The sequence below is a fragment of the Panulirus ornatus genome, chromosome 12 (genome assembly GCF_036320965.1).
Source record: "Panulirus ornatus isolate Po-2019 chromosome 12, ASM3632096v1, whole genome shotgun sequence".
Classification (NCBI taxonomy): domain Eukaryota; kingdom Metazoa; phylum Arthropoda; class Malacostraca; order Decapoda; family Palinuridae; genus Panulirus; species Panulirus ornatus.
Window position 1 is genome coordinate 39,259,719 of NC_092235.1, and position 23,456 is coordinate 39,283,174.

The following is a 23,456-nucleotide window of genomic DNA, read 5'->3' on the forward strand; positions in this document are numbered from 1 at the left end:
CGATTTTATGCCGAAACGTTGAAACGTTGGTTCATAAATGCTCTGATGGCAGAATTTGATTAGTAGAAATATAATACTCGAGGTGAAGGTCCTTACTCATATCTGGTCTGAAACAGTAACCTAGTAATATAGATTTTTCGTTTGTATGTTCCTGCATCTAAATAATAACTATGAACTTAAGTCACAAATTTTCTACTTTGTGTACTTTACCATTTGGACAACGGCAATCTTCCAAGATTAATAGTGGAACTACTTTCTACACTGAACATGCAAGATCTTTTCTGAGTTCGTGTTTATTCGAAGAAACACCAGACGTACTATGATCTATTCCAGACCAAACAGGAACATTCAGTGTAAAGTTTAAAGTTGCTTGAATACTATGTTGACAGCTTCACATGACGTACAAGCTTTCATCCCACTACCACTCTAGCAGACTTCAGTGATGCATCTTGATGGGACAGTCATTACATGAAATGCAATGTCTTTACATTAACTGTAATCTTCGTTACACACTTTAAGTTAATAGGCTAATATAAAGAATATTCTTTAGATGTTTTATGCTATACTACTCAGATGGCACATGATAAAGTATATTAAACAGATGATGATATCTAATGGTTACATTCAGTAGTTTTCTATCCTCGAGACAAAGAAAAGAAAATCATTTACAAATGTTGACTTCCTTCTGATACAGAATAACTGTCTCAGTGAAGATTTACAATTTAGTTCATACAAATATTCATTTCTCGTATACAGATATTCCTGGTTTAGAAAGAGATTTCTTATTTTTCGTGTGACAATTATCCCCTCTTCACATGATACATCAAAATATGGTTTAACTACAAAATCTCTGGATAAATTCATTCCATCTCCAGAACATAAAAAGGTTTATCATAAACACATTAGAAGGAAGTGCCATAATCAGACTTAACTAGGTTAGGTTTCCTATATGGTGCATCTGCTGGATCTACATTACACCAAAAATTTACAAGCTTATATTTCCCAGTACACTTCAGTAACCACATATCATCATACCTTTAATTGAAATCTAAACAGCAATACATATAGCATTTGCTGCAGAATTTTGTGTATTGGTTCATCCATTACATAAGTCAGGTAGCCGCCAAGTTTTGCTATCTCTGCATGTACTCACAAGACGAAAGTAACCAAGAAACAGGAAACGATTTTGAGATATGGTAAGATATTAATAATGTTTCAATAGCAATGTGGACAGCAATAAGAATCCTGGAAAAAATATAGGTTCAAACTTTCCCTTTTCTTTACTTTTTCTATGCATAACTTGGATTCATGGAAATTAAGTATACAGGACAAGAAAAATAGATTGGGAGTTTCAAGTCATAATAAGGGATTAGGATAATATAAATGTACATAGGACAAACATCAACTTATGATGTATGCAAAATGTCTTTATAACGTGTATGGACGTTGGATAACTATGGACTGGCTATAAAAGTGGTATATAGTAATATTCGTAGCATGCCGTATACCACTGCGTTATATCATCATGAAAGTGAGTTTTGGTCAACATAATATGATGATACGTCCTAATGAATACCTAGTTGCCAGCCATACATGATCGATACCCTAGTGACACCTACTCGTGACTCAGGTCATCATCACTATATGGCCACTCAAGGATGACAGCGGATCCCATTCAATGCCCGGTTACCATTCACTTGTGTCAGTAGCTATGACAGTTAGTCTTAGTCAGTCTCCTCGGAACACTCAGGTGTGGCTGTCAGTGTGGTCATCTGTATGTGGTAGTCCTTTCCAGTCAACACTATGTGGCTACTGATATACGACACTCTCACCCGGAACCACATCGTCATCTCGGTGGGTAAGATGTTCATATCTATCACTGAGCTGCCCCCGCTCAGGTCATCACTATTACCTCTTAAATATGCGTTTCCATGATTTGACCAACCATCTGTGAAAATAGGTTCCAGCCAGGATTCAGCGTCTGTTCACTTAATAGGGTCGCCAGACAAATTCACGTGTCCTGATCATATCGAGGGTCTGAGAACGTGATGTGGTGGAAGGTCGTGGTCAACACTCTGCAGCAGTGCAGGTGGCGTCCTCGCTAAATACCCCATGGAAGGTCTCGTGAGCCATGGCCGCCTCACGCAGTACCTAGTCAAGAAAAGAGTATTAAGTAGTTACTCTGACGAAGCAAGTATATGTATATTCATTCATTCGGACAGAAAAGAATTCTTAGAAGAATATCTGTGCTCATTTCTCTGAGGAAAGCTACTTTCATAAGGTAAATTGCTGGTACTTAGAAACATCTGCCTTTGACAATCATTATTATATTGATCTAATGATGGTCGAATTTCACGATACCCGAAATCCAGAAGTGAGGTGTAACTTCCCCTTGTTGACACTGATAAAATGAATTTGTGTTAATGTGAATTCCCAGTATCTTATTACTGTGCTACACAAACAATCATCAGTATGTAAAGGAATGAGCATCATTGTACACATACACATTATCAGTATTACAATGTGTTGCCTGAATTGATGATATGATGTGTTCTACAGTTTTGAATGATAATTTTACATATCTTCTTTACGACTTTGGACCAACAATAGATAGGAATTCGTTTAATATCACGTATTAATGAATATTGCTTATCTTTCGAAACATATATGGTGGATAAAAAGAAAATATTCATTATCTTTTACTACTATCGTCTTATTTTTCATGTTTGTACATACAGTGAGATGGCGATCCATGTCCTTAAGTGCCTCATTGATGAGGGTGACTGTGGAGTTCGAGGTGGAGTAGCGGGCGTGCCACGCCAGAAGTGTCAGCGTCAGGATGAGGGCCGAACACCTCGCCTCCAGGAGTCTGGGGTCCAAGGGAGGGTACATTGCTCGGGCCACGTCATCAATCCGTGGGGACAGTCTCCTCGTGACCTGTAGAAGGAATACTAGAGTACATGGGAGACCTGCTGGAGGAAGAGTGCTGAAGTACGTTAGTGACCTGCTGAAGGAGTGCTGAAGTGTATAAGTGGCTTCCTGGAGGAGTGCTGTAGTATGCGAGTGACTGAAAGCGAGCTGAAGTGTGTTGTGGAAGAGTGCTAAAGTAAGCGAGTGACCAGTCGGAGGAGTGCTGAAGCACGAGAGTGACCTACTGAAGGATGTTGAGGTGTGCGAGTGATCTGATGGAAGGGTGAAGTAGTGTGTAAGTAACCTGCTGGAGGAGTACTGAAATAAGTGGGCAACTTGCTGAAGAAGAAGGGCTGAAATGTAAGGACGATCTGAGGTTAGAGGGAAGGGTGTCACATGTCGAATGACCAGTAGAGCGATTATGTGTCTAATGATGCAGTGGTAAAATTGCTCAAAGCCCACAAACTGACTACGAAACACATGATCTAATATGAAATAAGAATATTAGGACTTTTAACATAGGGCATATTTTCAAACAATGTTAGGTGTATACGTGAAGAAAATGATGAGAAAGAGTGAAGAAAAATGTGACCAGTAGAGAAAAGAGTAAAAGGCAATAAAGAAGAGGGTAACAGGCAGTGAAGAGGTGGGGCACAGCAGAGAAATGGGAGACAAGCAATACCGAACAGAATGGCAGGAAGAGAAGAAGAAATAAGGCATCAAGCAGCGGAAAAGCGAGAGGCAGAGTGGAATGAAGCAGGGATCTCGAATGGCAAGTACTGAAGAGGTAGTAGGATGACAGGCAATAAAGGAAACATGGAGTGACATACAGTGAAGAGCAATAAAGGTAAGTATAAATGACGTCCAGAAACGGTGACTACGAGTGGCAGAGAGTAAAGCACGCCTCGGATGAGAGGCAGAGAAGATAACAGTGGGTTGTGAGGAAGTCAATCAGGAGTGAGTATAAGACAGGTAAACAGTTTGAGATTTAGTAGATACTGAGGTACCTCAATGATATCATGGAGTCGATCCTTGTGAATGGGCGTCATGGTGGTGGCGACAAGTCTCTCCGTCATCTGGTGACAGAGCTTCAGGATGGCCAGGCAGTGCGGGATCAGACCTGCAGGAAGCGGTATCTTACTGATGATTATTAACGAAGGATCTCTCTCTCTCTCTCTCTCTCTCTCTCTCTCTCTCTCTCTCTCTCTCTCTCTCTCTCTCTCTCTCTCTCTCTCTCTCTCTCTCTCTCTCTCTCTCTCTCTCTCTCTCTCTCTCTCTCTCTCTCTCTCTCTCTCTCTCTCTCTCTCTCTCTCTCTCCAAGAAATATGCATTATCACTTTTATAGTCCTGCTGGCTGTGTTGGCAGAAGAAGTGGAGGGTGCGAAAAAGACCTTCTTACATTTCTATCATCCCATCTAGAAGAACTATGGTTAGTATCATGATATCATCAGAAGGATAGTATCGTCAAATTCCAAAAGGTCCCTCTGCCATCTGTCTCTCCTATGGACTGGTATCAGTCTATCTTTCCCTCACCAGTAGCGTCGTCGACCCACTGTGTATCGTTGAGGATCTTATCAATCTGCGGCGCCAGCCGGACGTCGTCCAACTCCAGTTCGCTCCACAGTTCCCCGCTGTTCATGAGCACCTCCGGCCTGCAACAAGACGCACACTAACACCGGAGCCCTTGACATGTTTACTGAACACAACTTTACGATTTCTAAGAATATTGTATGCATGAAATTCACTTATGATACTAATCTACCATTCATATTCTAGATTGGTCTGATGGATAACCCTTGCACACTTAGTACAGAGACGCTTACTCTGTGCATTGGAAATTTGCTCGAGGGGAGAAAATATAAATAGAAGGAAAAATATCTGAGTACAGATTTCACAGATAAAAGACATTATATCTAACGTTATAGATATCCAAAAAATAGAAACAGATTACAATGTATGTATCCGCCTTCGCTGTAAAGGACGCTGATGACAATCTGCAATAGACAAATCACACAGACGAGATGACTAATCCCCACACATGAAACACAGAACAGTAAAAACAGTGTACTATGTCAAACTTTTCAACAAATGCTCACAAAAGTTGTGTTCAGTGCTCTCATTCCTCAACTCAGCCAGGAAACAGTTACAACATAAAATATAATCTGAGATAAAATTCTTATCGGTGCAAAAAGACAATATTTGTGATATCGTGAAAAAACACAATGAAAATATCCATATTAAATCTATGATTTCAATAATAACAATCATAATGATAATAATCATAACAATAATGATAATGATAGTAATAATGATAATAATAATAGCAATAATGATAACGAAAATAGTAATAATAATAATGATAATAATAATAATAATAATGATAATCATAATAATAATACTAATAATAATAATAATAATTTTTCTTTTTTTTTTTTGCTTTGTCGCTGTCTCCCGCGTTTGCGAGGTAGCGCAAGGAAACAGACGAAAGAAATGGCCCAACCCACACCCATACACATGTATATACATACGTCCACACACGCAAATATACATACCTACACAGCTTTCCATGGTTTACCCCAGACGCTTCACATGCCCTGATTCAATCCATTGACAGCACGTCAACCCCGGTATACCACATCGATCCAATTCACTCTATTCCTTGCCCTCCTTTCACCCTCCTGCATGTTCAGGCCCCGATCACACAAAATCTTTTTCACTCCATCTTTCCACCTCCAATTTGGTCTCCCACTTCTCCTCGTTCCCTCCACCTCTGACACATATATCCTCTTGGTCAATCTTTCCTCACTCATTCTCTCCATGTGCCCAAACCATTTCAAAACACCCTCTTCTGCTCTCTCAACCACGCTCTTTTTATTTCCACACATCTCTCTTACCCTTACGTTACTTACTCGATCAAACCACCTCACACCACACATTGTCCTCAAACATCTCATTTCCAGCACATCCATCCTCCTGCGCACAACTCTATCCATAGCCCACGCCTCGCAACCATACAACATTGTTGGAACCACTATTCCTTCAAACATAACCATTTTTGCTTTCCGAGATAATGTTCTCGACTTACACACATTCTTCAAGGCTCCCAGAATTTTCGCCCCCTCCCCCACCCTATGATCCACTTCCGCTTCCATGGTTCCATCCGCTGCCAGATCCACTCCCAGATATCTAAAACACTTTACTTCCTCCAGTTTTTCTCCATTCAAACTTACCTCCCAATTGACTTGACCCTCAACCCTACTGTACCTAATAACCTCGCTCTTATTCACATTTACTCTTAACTTTCTTCTTTCACACACTTTACCAAACTCAGTCACCAGCTTCTGCAGTTTCTCACATGAATCAGCCACCAGCGCTGTATCATCAGCGAACAACAACTGACTCACTTCCCAAGCTCTCTCATCCCCAACAGACTTCATACTTGCCCCTCTTTCCAAAACTCTTGCATTCACCTCCCTAACAACCCCATCCATAAACAAATTAAACAACCATGGAGACATCACACACCCCTGCCGCAAACCTACATTCACTGAGAACCAATCACTTTCCTCTCTTCCTACACGTACACATGCCTTACATCCTCGATAAAAACTTTTCACTGCTTCTAACAACTTGCCTCCCACACCATATATTCTTAATACCTTCCACAGAGCATCTCTATCAACAATAATAATAATAATAATAATAATAATAATAATAATAATAATAATAATAATAATGATAATAATAATAATAATAATGATGATGATAATGATAACAATAATGATGATGATAATAATTATGATAATAATAATAATAATAATAATAATAATAATGATAATGATAATAATAATGATAATAATGATGAAGATAATGATGATAATAATAATGATAACGATGATAATAATAATAATAATAATGATAATAATAATAATAATAATAATAATAATAATGATAATGATAATAATAATAATAATGATAATAACAATGATGATGATAATGATAACAGTGATAACAATAATGATAGTAATAATAATAATAATAATAATAATAATAATAATAATAATAATAATAATAATAATAATAATAATATTAATAATGATAATAATAATAACAATAACAATAATAATGATATCATCAATAGCGCCAGAAAACAGACGAAGAAAGATCTATTCACACTCTTGCACACTGTTACACATATACGTACATAACATGTGAAGTGTCTGGGGTAAACCATGTAAAGTTTTGTGGGGCCTGGATGTGGAAAGGGAGCTGTGGTTCCGGCGCATTATACATGACAGCTAGAGACTGAGTGTGAAAGAATGTGGCCTTTGTTGTCTTTTCCTTTTCATGTGTGGCGGGGTAGCGACGGGAATGACTGAGGGCAGCAAGTATGAATATGTACATGTTTATATATGTATATGTCTGTGTATGTATGTATGAATGTGACTGTTGGGACACACGCACCTTATCTCTTGGTTGTAGAAGAGGTGATGTTTAGCCTGTAGAGCCCGGCGGTAACAGAGGAGTGCCAGGGCAGCGAGAGAGCCCAAGAACACGGCCGCCAGCACCCCGAGGGCCACAGCCACCAGCGTCTCCACAACCTCCATCATCACCCCATCAGTAGAGGATCAGGAGGTCTTGGTAATGGAAGAAGTATGACTTAAAATCATATAAACAAATGCAGATGATTTCATAGTAAATAATAGGAAACTTGAGTTGCCGGCTCCATCACACTTTTTTAAACGTGTCTGAGTACATTAGTTAGCCTTTGTTCATCACCTAACCTGAGTCAAAACTTTAGTGTTTGTTTCTTAGCCCGGAACTGACACGAGAAACCTTTACGTCCAAACTCCTGCAGTAACATACTGTGTTCCCAGGTCCTCAGACAGATGGAGTGAGTATTTTGAAGGATTGTTGAATGTCTCTGAAGATGGGGTAGCAGTTATGTATGCGAGGCAAGAGATACCTGGCAAATGGTTTTGTGAAGAGAGAAGAGGTAGCGAAAACCTTGCTAAGAGGAATGCCGTAAGACGACTTGGGTTGACAGGAGTGCGTTTGAATTTCTTTATAAAGGAGTAATTGCGTTGTTGATTGGTTAGTTCGGATTTCCTGTGTGTATGACTCAAGGAGAGGTGCTTGATGATTCACGTAATGCCTGTATAGTGCCAATGTATAAAGACAAGGGGCAAAAACGTGACAGTACGAATTATAGAGGTGTAAGGTAATCAACCCTTAGCTGGTAAGTTGTAAGGGAGAATGGTGATTGAAAGGGTGGTGGCATGCACGGATCATCATACTAAGGAGGAACATTATGGTCTGGGGGAGGTAGAGGATGTGCACATCAGGTGTTTGCTCTGAGGATAATGTTTAACAAATATTTAGAGAAACAGAAGGATTTGTATGTGGAATCTATAGATCAGGAGAGAGCAAAGGACTGAGATGATAGATGTGCTTTGTAGATCGTTTGTAAATATATGGTGTAGAAAAAAAGTTACTAGAGCAGTGAGGGGTTCCTATCAAGAGGATAAAAAGTGTGTGTGCGTAGAAAGAGAGTAGGGCGAGTGTTCCAGTTGAAGAGGGTTTGCGACAGAAAAGCGTGATGTCTCCATGGCTGTTTAATTTGTTGATGGATGGGATGGCGAGGAAGGTGAATGGAAAGGTCTTGGAGAAAGAGACAGGTCTACAGTTTGCCGGGAGTTGACAGTTGGGGCGGGGTGGGGTGGGCTTTTTGGGTGGGGTGGGTTGGGGTGGGCTGGGGTGGGTATGGGGTGCCTGGAAGGTGAGTCAGATACTGTCTATTGATGACACATCGTTAGTTGTAGATACAAGTGAGAAACTATAGAAGCTGGTTTCTGAGCTTGATATAATGTATAAGAGAAGGTGGAAAGTTAATTCTAATAAAATTAAGGTCATTAGGTTTAGTAATGAGGAAAGACAGGTTATCTGGACCAAGAGTTTGATTGTAGAGCACCTGGAGGAAATGGAATGTTTCATATACCTGGGAGTAAATATTGCAGCGTATAAAACCATGAGAGGTGAAGTTAGCTACTGGGTGTGTAAAGGAGCGAAGGTCCTGGGAGAAAGGAGGAATGTGTCGAGACAAGAGGTCTCTGTCTTTGGAGGCAAAAATGGGTATGTTTTGATGGTATAGTAGTCCCGTCGGTATTGTATGGATGCGAGGCGCTGTCCCTGGATGACAAAGTACGAAAAAGGGTAAATGTGTTGCAAATGAAATGCTTTAGGCCAATAATGCGGTGTGAGGAGAGTTGTTCGAATGTAAATGGTAGAGTAAGAGAGCGGGGTGGTAGTAAAAGAAGATTGTGTGAGGAGGCTGAAGAGGGTGTGCTGCTATGGTTGGGACATACGGAACGGATGGTTGAGTAGAGAACGACTAAAAAGGTGATGATACAGCGCTGGTGGTTGATTCGGGTGAGAAACTGCAGAAGTTGGTGACTGAGTTTGGTAAGTGTGTGAAAGAACAAAGCTGAGCGTAAATGTGAATACGAGCAAGGTTATGAGGTACAGAAGGGTTGAGGGATAAGTCAATTTAAGAGGTAAGTTTGAATGGAGAAAAAATGGAGGAAGTGAAGTGCTTTAGATATCCGGGAGTGGATTTGGCAGCGGATGGAACCATGGAAGCGGAAGTGAGTCACGGGGTGGGGAAGGGAGCGAAGGTTCTGGGAGCGTTGAAGAATGTGAGGAAATCGAGAACATTATCTTAGAAAGCAAAATTGGGTATGTTTGAAGGAATAGTGGTTCCAACAATGTTATATGGTTGCAAGACATGAGCTATAGATAGGGTTGTACGGAGGAGGGTGGATGTATTGGAAATGAGATGTTTTAGGACAATATCTGGTGTGAGGTGGTTTGATCGAGTAAGTATGAAAGGGTAAGAGAGATGTGTGGTAATAAAAAGACTGTGAGTGAGAGAGCAGAAGAGGGTGTATTGAAATGGTTTGGTCACATGGAGAGAATGAGTGAGGAAAGATTGACAAAGAGGATATATGTGTCAGAGGTGGAGGGAACGAGAAGTGGAAGACCAAATTGGAGGTGGGAGGATGGAGCGAAGAAGATTTTGAGCGATCGGGGTCTGAACATGCAGGAGGGTGAAAGGCGTGCAAGGAATAGAGTGAATTGGAACGATGTGGTATACCGGGGTCGACGTGCTGTCAATGGAATGAACCAAGGCATGTGAAGTGTCTGGGGTAAACCATAGAAAGTTTTGTGGGGCCTGGATGTGGAAAGGGAGCTGTGGTTTCGGTGCATTAGACATGACAGCGAGAGGCAGTGCGAACGAATGTGGCCTTTGTTGTCTTTTCCTAGCGCTACCTCGCAAGCGTGCGGGGGAAGGGGGGTGTCATTTCATGTGTGGCGGGGTGGCGACAGGAATGAATAAAGGCAGCAAGTATGAATTATGTACATGTGTATATGTGTATATCTGTGTATGAATATATATGTATACTTTGAAATGTATAGGTATGTATATGTGCGTGTGTGGACGTGTATGTATATACATGTGTATGTGGGTGGGTTGGGTTATTCTTTCGTTTGTTTCCTCGCGCTACCTCGCTAACGCGGGAGACAGCGACAAAGTATAATAAATATAGATGAATATGTCAGAGGTGGAGGAACAAGTTAAGGGGAAACTAAAGACATGTGGAAGGATGAAGTGGAAAATAATTTGAGAGTTCGAGGCCTGAACACAGAGAAGGATGCCCGGCATTAAGTGATAAAGCGAATTTAACCGTGTTGGTATAGTTAACAGAGGCGTGAATATGCAGGAGAGTGTGTGGTGTTCATGGGATAGACCGAACTGGGCGGGGTGGTATAAAGGGAGCATATGAAGTGGTCAAAAACATGGGATTATCATAACAACGCAATCTGACAAGGAAAATGGCAATGCATTTTATCTTTTTAGATTTGCTGTGTATAATGAATTTACATGAACTACGTAGTTGCTGAATACTTGTGAGAATGTTAGAATCTCATTACCATTCATCTTATACTCAGATCTTGAGAAAGCTGGTTGTTCTCGTTATTACTTTTAAGGAAATTTAATAAGAACTGTTCTCTTCACTGCTAAAAGTACAGCACACGAATAATGAAAACACTTTTTTCCTCAAAGAGTTTCATGGCACTTGTCAGCCAAGACTGTCGTGTGTCTGTGATTTACATATTTGAGCACAAACATACGTGAAAGATTTATGCATATTTGTGCACGTTCCCATGCGCGTGCCCGCAGAATTCACGCAAATCACCAGTGTCATGAGTGCATCATAAGTATCTTAACATTCATTGGGTATATAGATATGCAATGACGGCTGCTATACAGTGAGATATATAGAATTCATCTTTTCCATTTTTTGTTTTGTTTTAAGTTCACAAGTATTCCTAGAAATTTTCTTATTCATATCATTATACTTAGCCGCTGTCTCATGCGTTAGCGAGGGACCGCAAGGATACAGACGAAAGAATGACCCAACCCACCCACATACACATGTATATACATACACACCCACACACGTACATATACATACCTATACATTTCAACGTATACACACATATACATACACAGACATATGCATATATACACATGTACATATTCATACTTCCTGCCTTCATCCATTCTCGTCGCCACCCCGCCAAACATGAAATGGCACCCCCCTTCCCCCCGCGCGAGCAATAGGTAGCGCTAGGAAGACAACAAAGGCCACATTCGTTCACATTCACTCTCTAGCTGACACGTGTAATGCATCGGAACTACAGCTCCTTTTCCACATCCACACCCGACAAAACTTTCCATGGTTTACCCCAGACGCTTCACATGCCCTGGTTAAATCCAATGACATCACGTCGACCCCGGTATACCTCATCGTTCCAATTCACTCAATTGCTTGCACGCCTTTCACCTTCCTGTATGTTCAGGCCTCAATCGCTCAAAATCTTTTTTACTCCATCCTTCCACCTCCAATTTGGTCTCGCACTTCTCCTCGTTCCCTCCACCTCGGACACATATATCCTCTTAGTCAATCTTTCCTCGCTCATTCTCTCCATGTGACCAAACCATTTCAATGCACCCTCTTCTGCTCTCTCACTCAGTCTTTTTATTACCACACATCTCTCATACCCTTTCATTATTTACTCGATCAAACCACTTCACACCACAGAGTGTCCTCAAACATCTCATTTTGCAACACATCCACCCCCTCCGCCCAACCCTATCTATAACCCACGCCTCGCAACCATGTAACATTGTTGGAACTACTGTTCCTTCAAACATACCCATTTTTGCTCGCCGAGATTACGGTCTCGCCTTCCTTACATTCTTCAACGCTCCTAGAACTTTCGCCCCCTCCCCCACCCTGTGGCTCACTTCCGCTTCCATGGTTCCATCCGCTGCTAAGTCAGCTCCGTCAACTCCGAGATATCTAAAATACTTCAATTCCTCCAGTTTTTCTCCATTCAAACTTACCTCCCAACTGACTTGTCCCTCAACCCTACTGAAACTAATAACCTTATTCTTATATACATTTACTCTCAGCTTTCTTCTTTCACACACTTTACCAAACTCAGTCACTAGCTTCTGCAGTTTCTCATCTGAATCAGCCACCAGCGCTGTATCATCAGCGAACAACAACTGACTCACTTCCCAAGCCTTCTCATCCACAACAGACTGCATACTTGCCCCTCCCTCCAAAACTCTTGCCTTGACCTTCCTAACAACACCATCCATAAACAAATCAAACAACCATGGAGACATCACGCACCCCCTGCCCAAACCGACATTCACTGGGAACCAATCACTTTCCTCTCTTCCTAGTGGTGCACATGCCTTATCTCAGGGGATAGGGGAAAAAGAATACTTCCCACGAATTCCCCGCGTGTTATAGAAGGCGACTAAAGGGGACGGAAGCGCGGGACTAGAAACCCTCCCCTCCTTGCCTTCTACCTTTCTAAAAGGGGAAACAGAAGAAGGAGACATGCGGAGAGTGCTCATCCTCCTCGAAGGCTCAGATTGAGGTGTGTAAATGTGTGCGGATGTAACCAAGATGAGGAAAAAAGGAGAGACAGGTAGTATGTTTGAGAAAAGGAACCTGGATGTTTTGGCTCTAAGTGAAATGAAGCTCAACGGTAAAGGGGAAGCGTGGTTTGGAACTCCTGAAGCAGGAGTTGTGGGAGTATGTGACAGTGTAAGAAAGTAAACTCTAGATAGATATGGGTAAAACTGAAAGTGGATGGAGAGAGATGGGTGTTTATTGATGCCTATGCACCTGGTCATGAAAAGAAAGATCATGAGAGGCAAGTGTTTTGGGAGCAGCTGAGTGAGTGTGTTAGCAGCTTTGATGCATGCAACCGGGTTATAGTGATGGGTGATTTGAATGCAAAGGTGAGTAAGGTGTACAGTTGAGGGAATAAATGATGCACATGTATTGTTCAGTGTTGTAAATGGAAATGGTGAAGAGCTTATAGATTCATGTGCTGAAAAAGGACTGGTGACTGGGATACCTGATTTAAAAAGAGAGATATACATAAGTATACTTATGTAAATAGGAGAGATGACCAGATAGCGTTATTGGATTACGTGTTAATTGATAGGCGCGTGAGAGAGAGACTTTTGGATGATAATGTGCTGAGAGGGGCAACAGGAGGGATGTCTGATCATTATCGTGTGGAGGCGAAGATGAAGACTTGTAGAGGTTTTCAGAAAAGAAGAATGTTGGGGTGAAGAGAGTGGTGAGAGTAAGTGAGCTTGGAAAGGAGACTTGTGTGAGGAATTACCAAGAGAGATTGAGTACAGAATGGAAAAAGGTAAGAGCAAATGACGTAAGGGGAGTGGAGGAGGAATGGGATGTATTTAGGGAAGCAGTGATGGCTTGCGCAAAAGACATCCGTGGCATGAGAAAGGTGGGAGGCGGGCAGATTAGAAAGGGTAGTAAGTGGTGGTATGAAGTAAGATAGTTAGTGAAGGAGAAGAGAGAGGCATTTGGACGAAAATAGTTTGATAAACAGGGAAGAGGTAGTGAAAGGTTTGCGGAAGATGAAAGCCGGCAAGGTGGCGGGTCTGGATAGTATTGCAGTGAAATTTACTAAAAAAGGGGGTGACTATGTTGTTGACTGGTTGGTGAGGATATTCAATGTATGTATGGTTCGGGGTGAAGTGCCTGAGAATTGGCGGAATGCATGCATAGTGCCACTGTACAAAGGCAAAGGGGGTAAAGATTAGTGTTTGAATTACAGAGGTATATGTTTGTTGAGTATTTCTGAGAAATTATATGGGAGGGTGTTGAATGAGAGGGTAAAGGCATATTCAGAGTATCAGATTGGGGAAGAGCAGTGTGGTTTCATTAGTGATAGAGGATGCGTGGATCAGGTGTTTGCTTTGAAGAATGTATGTGAGAAATACTTAGAAAAACAAATGGATTTGTATGTAGCATTTATGGATCTGGAGAAGGCATATGATAGAGATGCTCTGTGGAAGGTATTAAGAGTATAAGGTGTGGGAGGTAAGTTGCTAGAAGCAGTGGAAAGATTTTTACTCCTAGAAATATCCCCAATTATTCTGCAGTAACAGTTCATACAATAATTAATGTATATGATAACGGAAAGGACTAACATCGTATTCCTTCAGTGAGTGAATCTTTACGGAGAAAGACCTGTATCAGTTATCTTTCACAAGTCATTAAAATATGATTGCCATGATACGTGATTAAGTGCGAATAAGTAACCATAATCCTTCTCTATCATAGAATTCTATTGTAAGTAACAAAGGAGCATCGAATTCGTTGGGAGTCTGTCGTCCAGTTGTGCTTAGACAGCCAAGGATAGAAGAAACGCCAAGGATCGCACACACACTGAAAGTGTATCTGGTCATAAAATTATTCTTAATATCTGAAAGTGTTCAAGATTTTACAGTTTGTGGATGAAGCTGGACGTTGACAGCTTCAATGAACCTGGCAGTTGATAGGCCTAAATTCCTAAATATCTAACCAACTAACGGACCAAGAACCTCCAGTACAGAGATATACACTGAACGGAAGTATATAACCTGTTCAGTGGAGAGCTTAAGAAAGCGCAGTATATTCAGGTTCGCTGTATGTTGGAGACAATGGAGATAGAATAAGCCATGGGCTTGTAGGCTGATACTGCAGGAATTAGCTCTTAAGTGGGTAGCACCAAACATGGGAGAAAAATAATGCAGACGGATGTCAGTCACAGATGATTTTTGGGCTAGCATGAGACCATGTTCCTGCCAATGAGGAAATGAAGGAGAAAGAAGATATATTGTTGGGAAAACATCAAATGTTACAATAATGTAATATACAATTTCTGAGAAATAAATGAGAATGAGGATTGAGAGATCTAGTTCTGACATTAATAATGATCACCATCTGTATGGAGTTATGTAGGCAAGAGGCACTCAGACAGGCCAAGAAACGTATACGATCAATAAGAAGTCATGGAGTATATACCAGAGGTGGTAGACCATGAGGAGAAAAAAGTAAGGAATATAATCAGAAGACAAATGGTGGGAGACACCAAAAGAAACTAAAGAACAAAGCAGCCCTGCCACTCAGTAGCTAAGAGAAGCCAAGTGCGTCAAGTAATAAGAATGTTAGACTGAGAATGATATATAGAACTGGGTCGGCCGGCAGTAAATGGTAAAGTTCATGGACTGAATTAGGAAAAAATGTCATACACTGAAGATAAGATGTGAGCAAATCTTGCCAAAGGAGAAGGAATTGTTCCCGTGATAATGAACATTAAGTTTACGCAGCACATAACTGGAAGATTGAACGAGGAAACGAATCGCACAGGAGTGTTAATAATTCAAGACACTTTCTATTAACTAGAAAAAATGCACAAAGATACCAATAAGGAACAATCAGGATGGTACATGAAGCAACTAGACACGCACTCGTCAGAGATAGTAGAGTTCTAGTGATGGGGGATTCCAGTCATAAGGAGAAAGACTGGAAGAATTCATGGTCTCACTGAGGTGAGAATCATGACACAATCCCTCATGGGATCCTTACCCCAGATAAGACACATGATGAAGTTTCCTCTCGTGTACTGAAGTGTGTTGACACGCTTGACAGACTATCAATAGTATTGTTCAAGATGCCACAAAAAAAAAACGTAAAGTACGTACCTAGGGAGTAAAGAGTAGAGTTGCTGTGGACCGTAGACCAGTCTCTGAGGAGTGTGGTCTGCAGGACACCGGGAAAGATTATGAGAGAGCAAGTTGATGAGTACTTGCAAAGGAGAAGCTAACAGTGTATGTAGATAACGCTAATCTATGTGTAATAAACCTCTTGCACTTCTGTGTGAGTGAACTCCGTTTTGGACAATAGAGTAAGACGGATGGAATGTCTCAATCTGGTTTGCCAGAAGGCAAACCGTCTTGCAAATTGGTTAAGAATCTGGATCTTCAGGTAGGATCGCCGGCAAAATTCCTTCGATTAATAAAGAAAAATTCTCATAGAAAGGCACAGAAGAGGCAGGTCAGAGGAGCCACTAGAGTGTCATAAGGCTGGACTCAGATTATTTCTCTTATTGATCTCAGTCGATGATTTGTCCGAAGGATTAGACTCATACCTGATTATTTTTGCTGATGACCCCGTCATGAGGGAAGTAAAGGGAGCCAAGGCAAACTCCAAAATTTTTCTGATACAAGGCTGATGAAATTCAGCCTCAGCAAAAGCAAAGGAACAATGATGGGAAAGAAGCCCTCGATAGAAATATAATTTAGCTAGTACTGAGCTGTAGGATTCATATGTGAGAAAGATCTGGGAGCCGACACATACCTAACCTGTCACTAAAGTTCCGTCATCGGTGAATTCTAAAGGAGACAAACTGTCTACATGCAAATCTTAGAATCGCATTCACAAGCGAGATAAGGAAATAATCAGCAAACTGCTCACACGCTGAATTAGATCATTAGTATACTATGCATTCAAGTTTGATCACTGCACTTCATGAGGTACCAAGAACTAACGGAGAGAATCCAAAGATTGAAACAAGAAGTACCCAAATCTATTACAGCTGAGTTACAGTGAGAGGTTAGAAGCCATGAATATGTTCACCATGATGGAGACAAGAGTAAAGGGTGACTTGTTGACAGCCCATTATGTTTTTAAACAACTCTAATGATGTCAACAGAGAACAGCCTCTCAAAATATGCAAATTTAGAACAGAGGCCATGATATAAATTAATCAATAAACTTATTAGAAAACAAGTAGAAAAGTACATTGTGTAACATAAGGGTAGTGGATGAATGAAATAACTGACAAACTTTAAATGCTGACGGCATACAAATAATGAAAAATTTGTGTTTTAGTAGAGAGATGAGACCCTAAAAATGAAGGACTCCTTCCTTGTACTGTGCAAATAGAAAATTACACACACACGCACACACACACACACACACACACACACACACACACACACACACACACATACACACATACACACACACACACACACACACACAACACACACTGGTGCTGGCGTAGACACCTCCCTGGACTTCATGCTGAAATTCAATCTTCTAGACTCCAGAGGATCTGCTCTCCAGTAGGCTCATAATATACAAGTAAGGGGTGGGAGAGTTGTGTGTGAAGGCGTCCCTGAATAATACTTCTTTTCGGATACTGTCTGTGTCGCTTCTGAGGAGATTTTTAAAAGTTGTTAGCTGGAAGATTTCAGGTTCATATCGAATGCCCGACAGTATTGCCAACCTTAGGACCCCAAGGCTTACTGTTTAGACAACTTTGTGATATCTTTGTTGATAGTAGTATCCTTGAAGACATTTTGACTCTACATCCAAAATTCGCCATGGCCTGAGTTATCTAATCACATGTGTAATCATGCCCAGTACAAGCACGATCTGAAGCCACGATGTCTAGTATGTAATGTCTCTTGACCCTCTTTGTATTATTGAGAATGTTAACAGCATGCCCAGCGCCACTATATTCTGTAACTGTATGTTCAACATGTAATGACATTTGACCTTTCATAAAGCCATCAATGATGTGTCCTGTTCCAAACACACACCTGAGTGTATATGTAATTCATTTATGTATACACGGTAATTCTTGTTAACAAGGTGTTCTGAATGTGTATGACACACTTTAAATTTGCTTTGTGTTACACAAATGTTACCCACGTTGCGGTCAGCATCACTCACTATCCTGTAACTATACGTCGTGTATCTGATATATCCTGGACCTCCCTCCATCCTGACGGGAGGGGGACCCCTTCTGGGCCCCACACGGGCCCACCCGTCACCCTCTTATATCGATGTCCTGTACCTACTGTACGCTGCTCCATACATTCCTCCGTCGACCCCTAGATATGTGTCCTTCACCCATACTCTTACTGAAATGCTCTGTCTGTCTATATCTAGACAATAAATATTTTAGAACTAAAAGCTTTTCTAACTCATAAAATGTTGTACATTTAAAGGATATGCAAGTACGCAGCTGATATGGGGAGAGTAAGCAAATGCGCTTATGAAGATTACTATAAGGAAATGCACTGTGAGTGAACAATAGACCATACATTGTCTACAACCAAACGACAATACCGACAACTGAGTCTTTAAAATACAGTTTTTAAGCCAACAAAATGTTTTACTATTATTCACTTATTTTAGGGCATCACTTTACAGACATTTAGAAATGGATTCGGGTATAGGGTAGCACCTGGACCAGGCATTAGTGACTGTATCCCCAAGAAGTAAACTTGAGGAGAAGACCAAACATGAATCGAGACCAACAGTTAGAAGATGCTGTTTGAAATAACTAAGAAAAAAAGATCAAAAGCTAAAGCAAAAGTGGAAATACAGAAACTGAAGGGTCAAGTTAGAGCTTATGAAAAGTGAGAGGAGAGAGGAACTTTGGGATCAGAAAAATATATTCAATGGGCATGAGAGAAGATTCCATATAATGCAGGGGATTAAGGAAGTACAAAATCAAAAGGAAGGAGCAAAATTCAATCATGCCCAACTAAGATCTGATGGGTCTCTTGTATATATCCTCTAGGTTGTTCAAGCAGAGGAAATGCCTAAGACACATACGTTAATCTATCGAAAATAGTGGGCAGGGAGGTGCAGAAAGAAAGTATTATTGGTGGTTGATCAACAGACGCAAACATAAAGATTGGTGTCATGGAACAAAGTCCTGGGGTCATACAAACAGTTATAAAGAAAAGTGAAGCAACAGTAAGAACAGTATGCAAAGTTAGATATGGAGCAATCATGAGAGTTTACGGCCTAGTTCATGAAAGGTTCATAAAAAAAAAGTCAGACACACATGTTGACAATTCAGCTGAGAAGAATCTAGCAGGAAAATGGTCTGCATCTAACAAAGGAGACTAACAAAGGAGATTGATAAACGTAAATCACTGATCATCTTTGGTTTAGTAGAAATGGGATTGAAAGATGGAATGCTCATTGAAAGACTATTGAACGATATATAACAGAAAAAATGAAATTTCAGTGGGGTTATATATATATATATATATATATATGTATATATATATATATATATATATATATATATATATATATATATATATATATATATATATATATATATATATATATATATATATATATATATATATATATATATATCATCCCTGAGGATAGGGGAAAAAGAATACTTCCCACGTATTCCCTGCGTGTCGTAGAAGGTGACTAAAAGGGAGGGGAGCGGGGGGCTGGAAATCCTCCCCTCTCGTTTTTTTTTTTTTTTTTTCCAAAAGAAGGAACAGAGAAGGGGCCCAGGTGAGGATATTCCCTCAAAAGCCCAGTCCTCTTTTCTTAACGCTACCTCGCTATCGCGGGAATGGCGAATAGTATGAAAAGAATATATATATATATATATATATATATATATATATATATATATATATATACATATATATATATATATATATATATATATATATATACATATATATATATATATGTATATATATATATATATATATATATATATATATATATATATATATATATATATATATATATATATATATATATATATATATATATATATATATATATATATATAAGGGGATAAGAGTGAGTGCTCAAATTACAGAGGTATAAGTTTGTTGAGTATTCCTGGTAAATTATATGGGAGGGTATTGATTGAGAGGATGAAGGCATGTACAGAGCATCAGATTGGGGAAGAGCAGTGTGGTTTCAGAAGTGGTAGAGGATGTGTGGATCAGGTGTTTGCTTTGAAGAATGTATGTGAGAAATACTTAGAAAAACAAATGGATTTGTATGTAGCATTTATGGATCTGGAGAAGGCATATGATAGAGTTGATAGAGATGCTCTGTGGAAGGTTTTCAGAATATACGGTGTGGGAGGCAATTTGTTAGAAGCAGTTAAAAGTTTTTATCGAGGATGTAAGGCATGTGTAAGTGTAGGAAGAGAGGAAAGTGATTGGTTCTCAGTGAATGTAGGTTTGCGGCAGGGTTGTGTGATGTCTCCGTGGTTGTTTAATTTGTTTATGGATGGGGTTGTTAGGGAGGTGAATGCAAGGGTTTTGAAAAGAGTGGCAAGTATGCAGTCTGTTGTGGATGAGAGAGCTTGGGAAGTGAGTCAGTTGTTGTTCGTTGATGATACAGCGCTAGTGGCTGATTCATGTAAGAAACTGCAGAAGCTGGTGACTGAGTTCGGTAAAGTGTGTGAAAGAAGAAAGTTAAGAGTAAATGTGAATAAGAGCAAGGTTATTAGGTACAGTAGGGTTGAGGGTCAAGTCAATTGGGAGGTAAGTTTGAATGGAGAACAACTGGAGGAAGTAAAGTGTTTTAGATATCTGGGAGTGGATCTGGCAAAGGATGGAACCATGGAAGCGGAAGTGAATCATAGGGTGGAGGAGGGGGCGAAAATTCTGGGAGCCTTGAAGAATGTTTGGAAGTCGAGAACAGTATCTCGGAAAGCAAAAATGGGTATGTTTGAAGGAATAGTGGTTCCAACAATGTTGTATGGTTGCGAGGCGTGGGCTATGGATAGAATTGTGTGCAGGAGGGTGGATGTGCTGGAAATGAGATGTTTGAGGACAATATGTGGTGTGAGGTGGTTTGATCGAGTAAGTAATGTAAGGGTAAGAGAGATGTGTGGAAATAAAAAGAGTGTGGTTGAGAGAGCAGAAGAGGGTGTTTTGAAATGGTTTGAGCACATGGAGAGAATGAGTGTGGAAAGATTGACCAAGAGGATATATGTGTCAGAGGTGGAGGGAACGAGGAGAATTGGGAGACCAAATTGGAGGTGGAAAGATGGAGTGAAAAAGATTTTGAGTGATCGGGGCCTGAACATGCAGGAGGGTGAAAGGCGTGCAAGGAATAGAGTGAATTGGAACGATGTGGTATACCGGGGTCGACGTGCTGTCAATGGATTGAACCAGGGCATGTGAAGCGTCTGGGGTAAACCATTGAAAGTTGTGTGGGGCCTGGATGTGGAAAGGGAGCTGTGGTTTCGGTGCATTATTACATGACAGTTAGAGACTGAGTGTGAACGAATGGGGCCTTTGGTGTCTTTTCCTAGCGCTACCTCGCACACATGAGGGGAGAGGGGGTTGTTATTCCATGTGTGGCGAGGTGGCGATGGGAACAAACAAAGGCAGACTATGAATTATGTACATGTGTATATATGTATATGTCTGTGTGTGTATATGTATGTGTACATTGAGATGTATAGGTATGTATATTTGCGTGTGTGGAGGTATATGTATATACATGTGTACGTGGGCGGGTTGGGCCATTCTTTCGTCTGTTTCCTTACGCTACCTCGCTAACACGGGAGACAGCGACAAAGCAAAATAAACAAAATAAATATATATATATATATATATATATATATATATATATATATATATATATATATATATATATATATATATATATGTATGTATATATATACGAATAAAGTGCATATGAACGCGCACCTTCATAGAACATACAAACCTCCAACAGCCAGGATCGAACCCGGGACCCCTGTGCAATATATATATATATATATATATATATATATATATATATATATATATGGTCCAACCCACCCACATACACAGTTATATACATACACGCCCACACGCAAATATACATATTTGCGTGTATTTATATATATATATATATATATATATATATATATATATATATATATATATATATATATATATATATATATATATATATACAAATATATATATATATATATATATATATATATATATATATATATATATATATATATATATATATATATATAAATATTGTGTGGGAGGCAAGTTGTTAGAAGCAGTGTAAAGTTTTTATCGAGGATGCAAGGCATGTGTACGTGTAGGAAGAGAGGAAAGTGATTGGTTCTCAGTGAATGTAGGTTTGCGGCAGGGGTGTGTGATGTCTCCATGGTTGTTTAATTTGTTTATAGATGGGGTTGTTAGGGAGGTGAATGCAAGAGTTTTGGAAAGAGGGGCAAGTATGAAGTCTGTTGGGGATGAGAGAGCTTGGGAAGTGAGTCAGTTGTTGTTCGCTGATGATACAGCGCTGGTGGCTGATTCATGTGAGAAACTGCAGAAGCTGGTGACTGAGTTTGGTAAAGTGTATGAAAGAAGAAAGTTAAGAGTAAATGTGAATAAGAGCAAGGTTATTAGGTACAGTAGGGTTGAGGGTCAATTCAATTGGGAGGTGAGTTTGAATGGAGAAAAACTGGAGGAAGTGAAGTGTTTTAGATATCTGGGAGTGGATCTGGCAGCGGATGGGACCATGGAAGCGGAAGTGGATCATAGGGTGGGGGAGGGGGCGAAAATTCTGGGAGCCTTGAAGAATGTGTGGAAGTCGAGAACATTATCTCGGAAAGCAAAAATGGGTATGTTTGAAGGAATAGTGGTTCCAACAATGTTGTATGGTTGCGAGGCGTGGACTATGGATAGAGTTGTGCGCAGGAGGGTGGATGTGCTGGAAATGAGATGTTTGAGGACAATGTGTGGTGTGAGGTGGTTTGATCGAGTAAGTAACGTAAGGGTAAGAGAGATGTGTGGAAATAAAAAGAGCGTGGTTGAGAGAGCAGAAGAGGGTGTTTTGAAATGGTTTGGTCACATGGAGAGAATGAGTGAGGAAAGATTTACCAAGAGGATATATGTGTCGGAGGTGGAGGGAACGAGGAGAAGAGGGAGACCAAATTGGAGGTGGAAAGATGGAGTGAAAAAGATTTTGTGTGATCGGGGCCTGAACATGCAGGAGGGCGAAAGGAGGGCAAAGAATAGAGTGAATTGGAGCGATGTGGTATACCGGGGTTGACGTGCTGTCAGTGGATTGAATCAAGGCATGTGTATGGGGGTGGGTTGGGCCATTTCTTTCGTCTGTTTCCTTGCGCTACCTCGCAAACGCGGGAGACAGCGACAAAGCAAAAAAAAAAAAAAATATATATATATATATATATAATATATATATATATATATATATATATATATATATATATATATATATATATATATATATATATATACATATATATATATATATTAT

The 23,456-nt window shown here is 40.1% G+C and overlaps 1 protein-coding gene across 3 annotated transcripts in view; it reads right to left on the minus strand.

Annotated features, from left to right (window-relative positions):
* Positions 1 to 545: 545 nt before the first annotated feature.
* The window catches only part of LOC139752022 (transmembrane protein 98-like), a 26,473-nt gene continuing 3,562 nt past the window's right edge, over positions 546 to 23,456 (minus strand). For all 3 annotated transcript variants that reach the window (XM_071667802.1, XM_071667803.1, XM_071667804.1), the window contains exons 2-6: positions 7,375 to 7,547; positions 4,444 to 4,562; positions 3,918 to 4,030; positions 2,737 to 2,937; positions 546 to 2,151 (exon numbers count right to left, since the gene is read on the minus strand). In XM_071667802.1, coding sequence (XP_071523903.1) covers positions 2,068 to 2,151; positions 2,737 to 2,937; positions 3,918 to 4,030; positions 4,444 to 4,562; positions 7,375 to 7,520 — 663 coding nt within the window. In that variant the 5' untranslated portion in view covers positions 7,521 to 7,547 and the 3' untranslated portion in view covers positions 546 to 2,067. The remainder of the gene's footprint in view (positions 2,152 to 2,736; positions 2,938 to 3,917; positions 4,031 to 4,443; positions 4,563 to 7,374; positions 7,548 to 23,456) is intronic.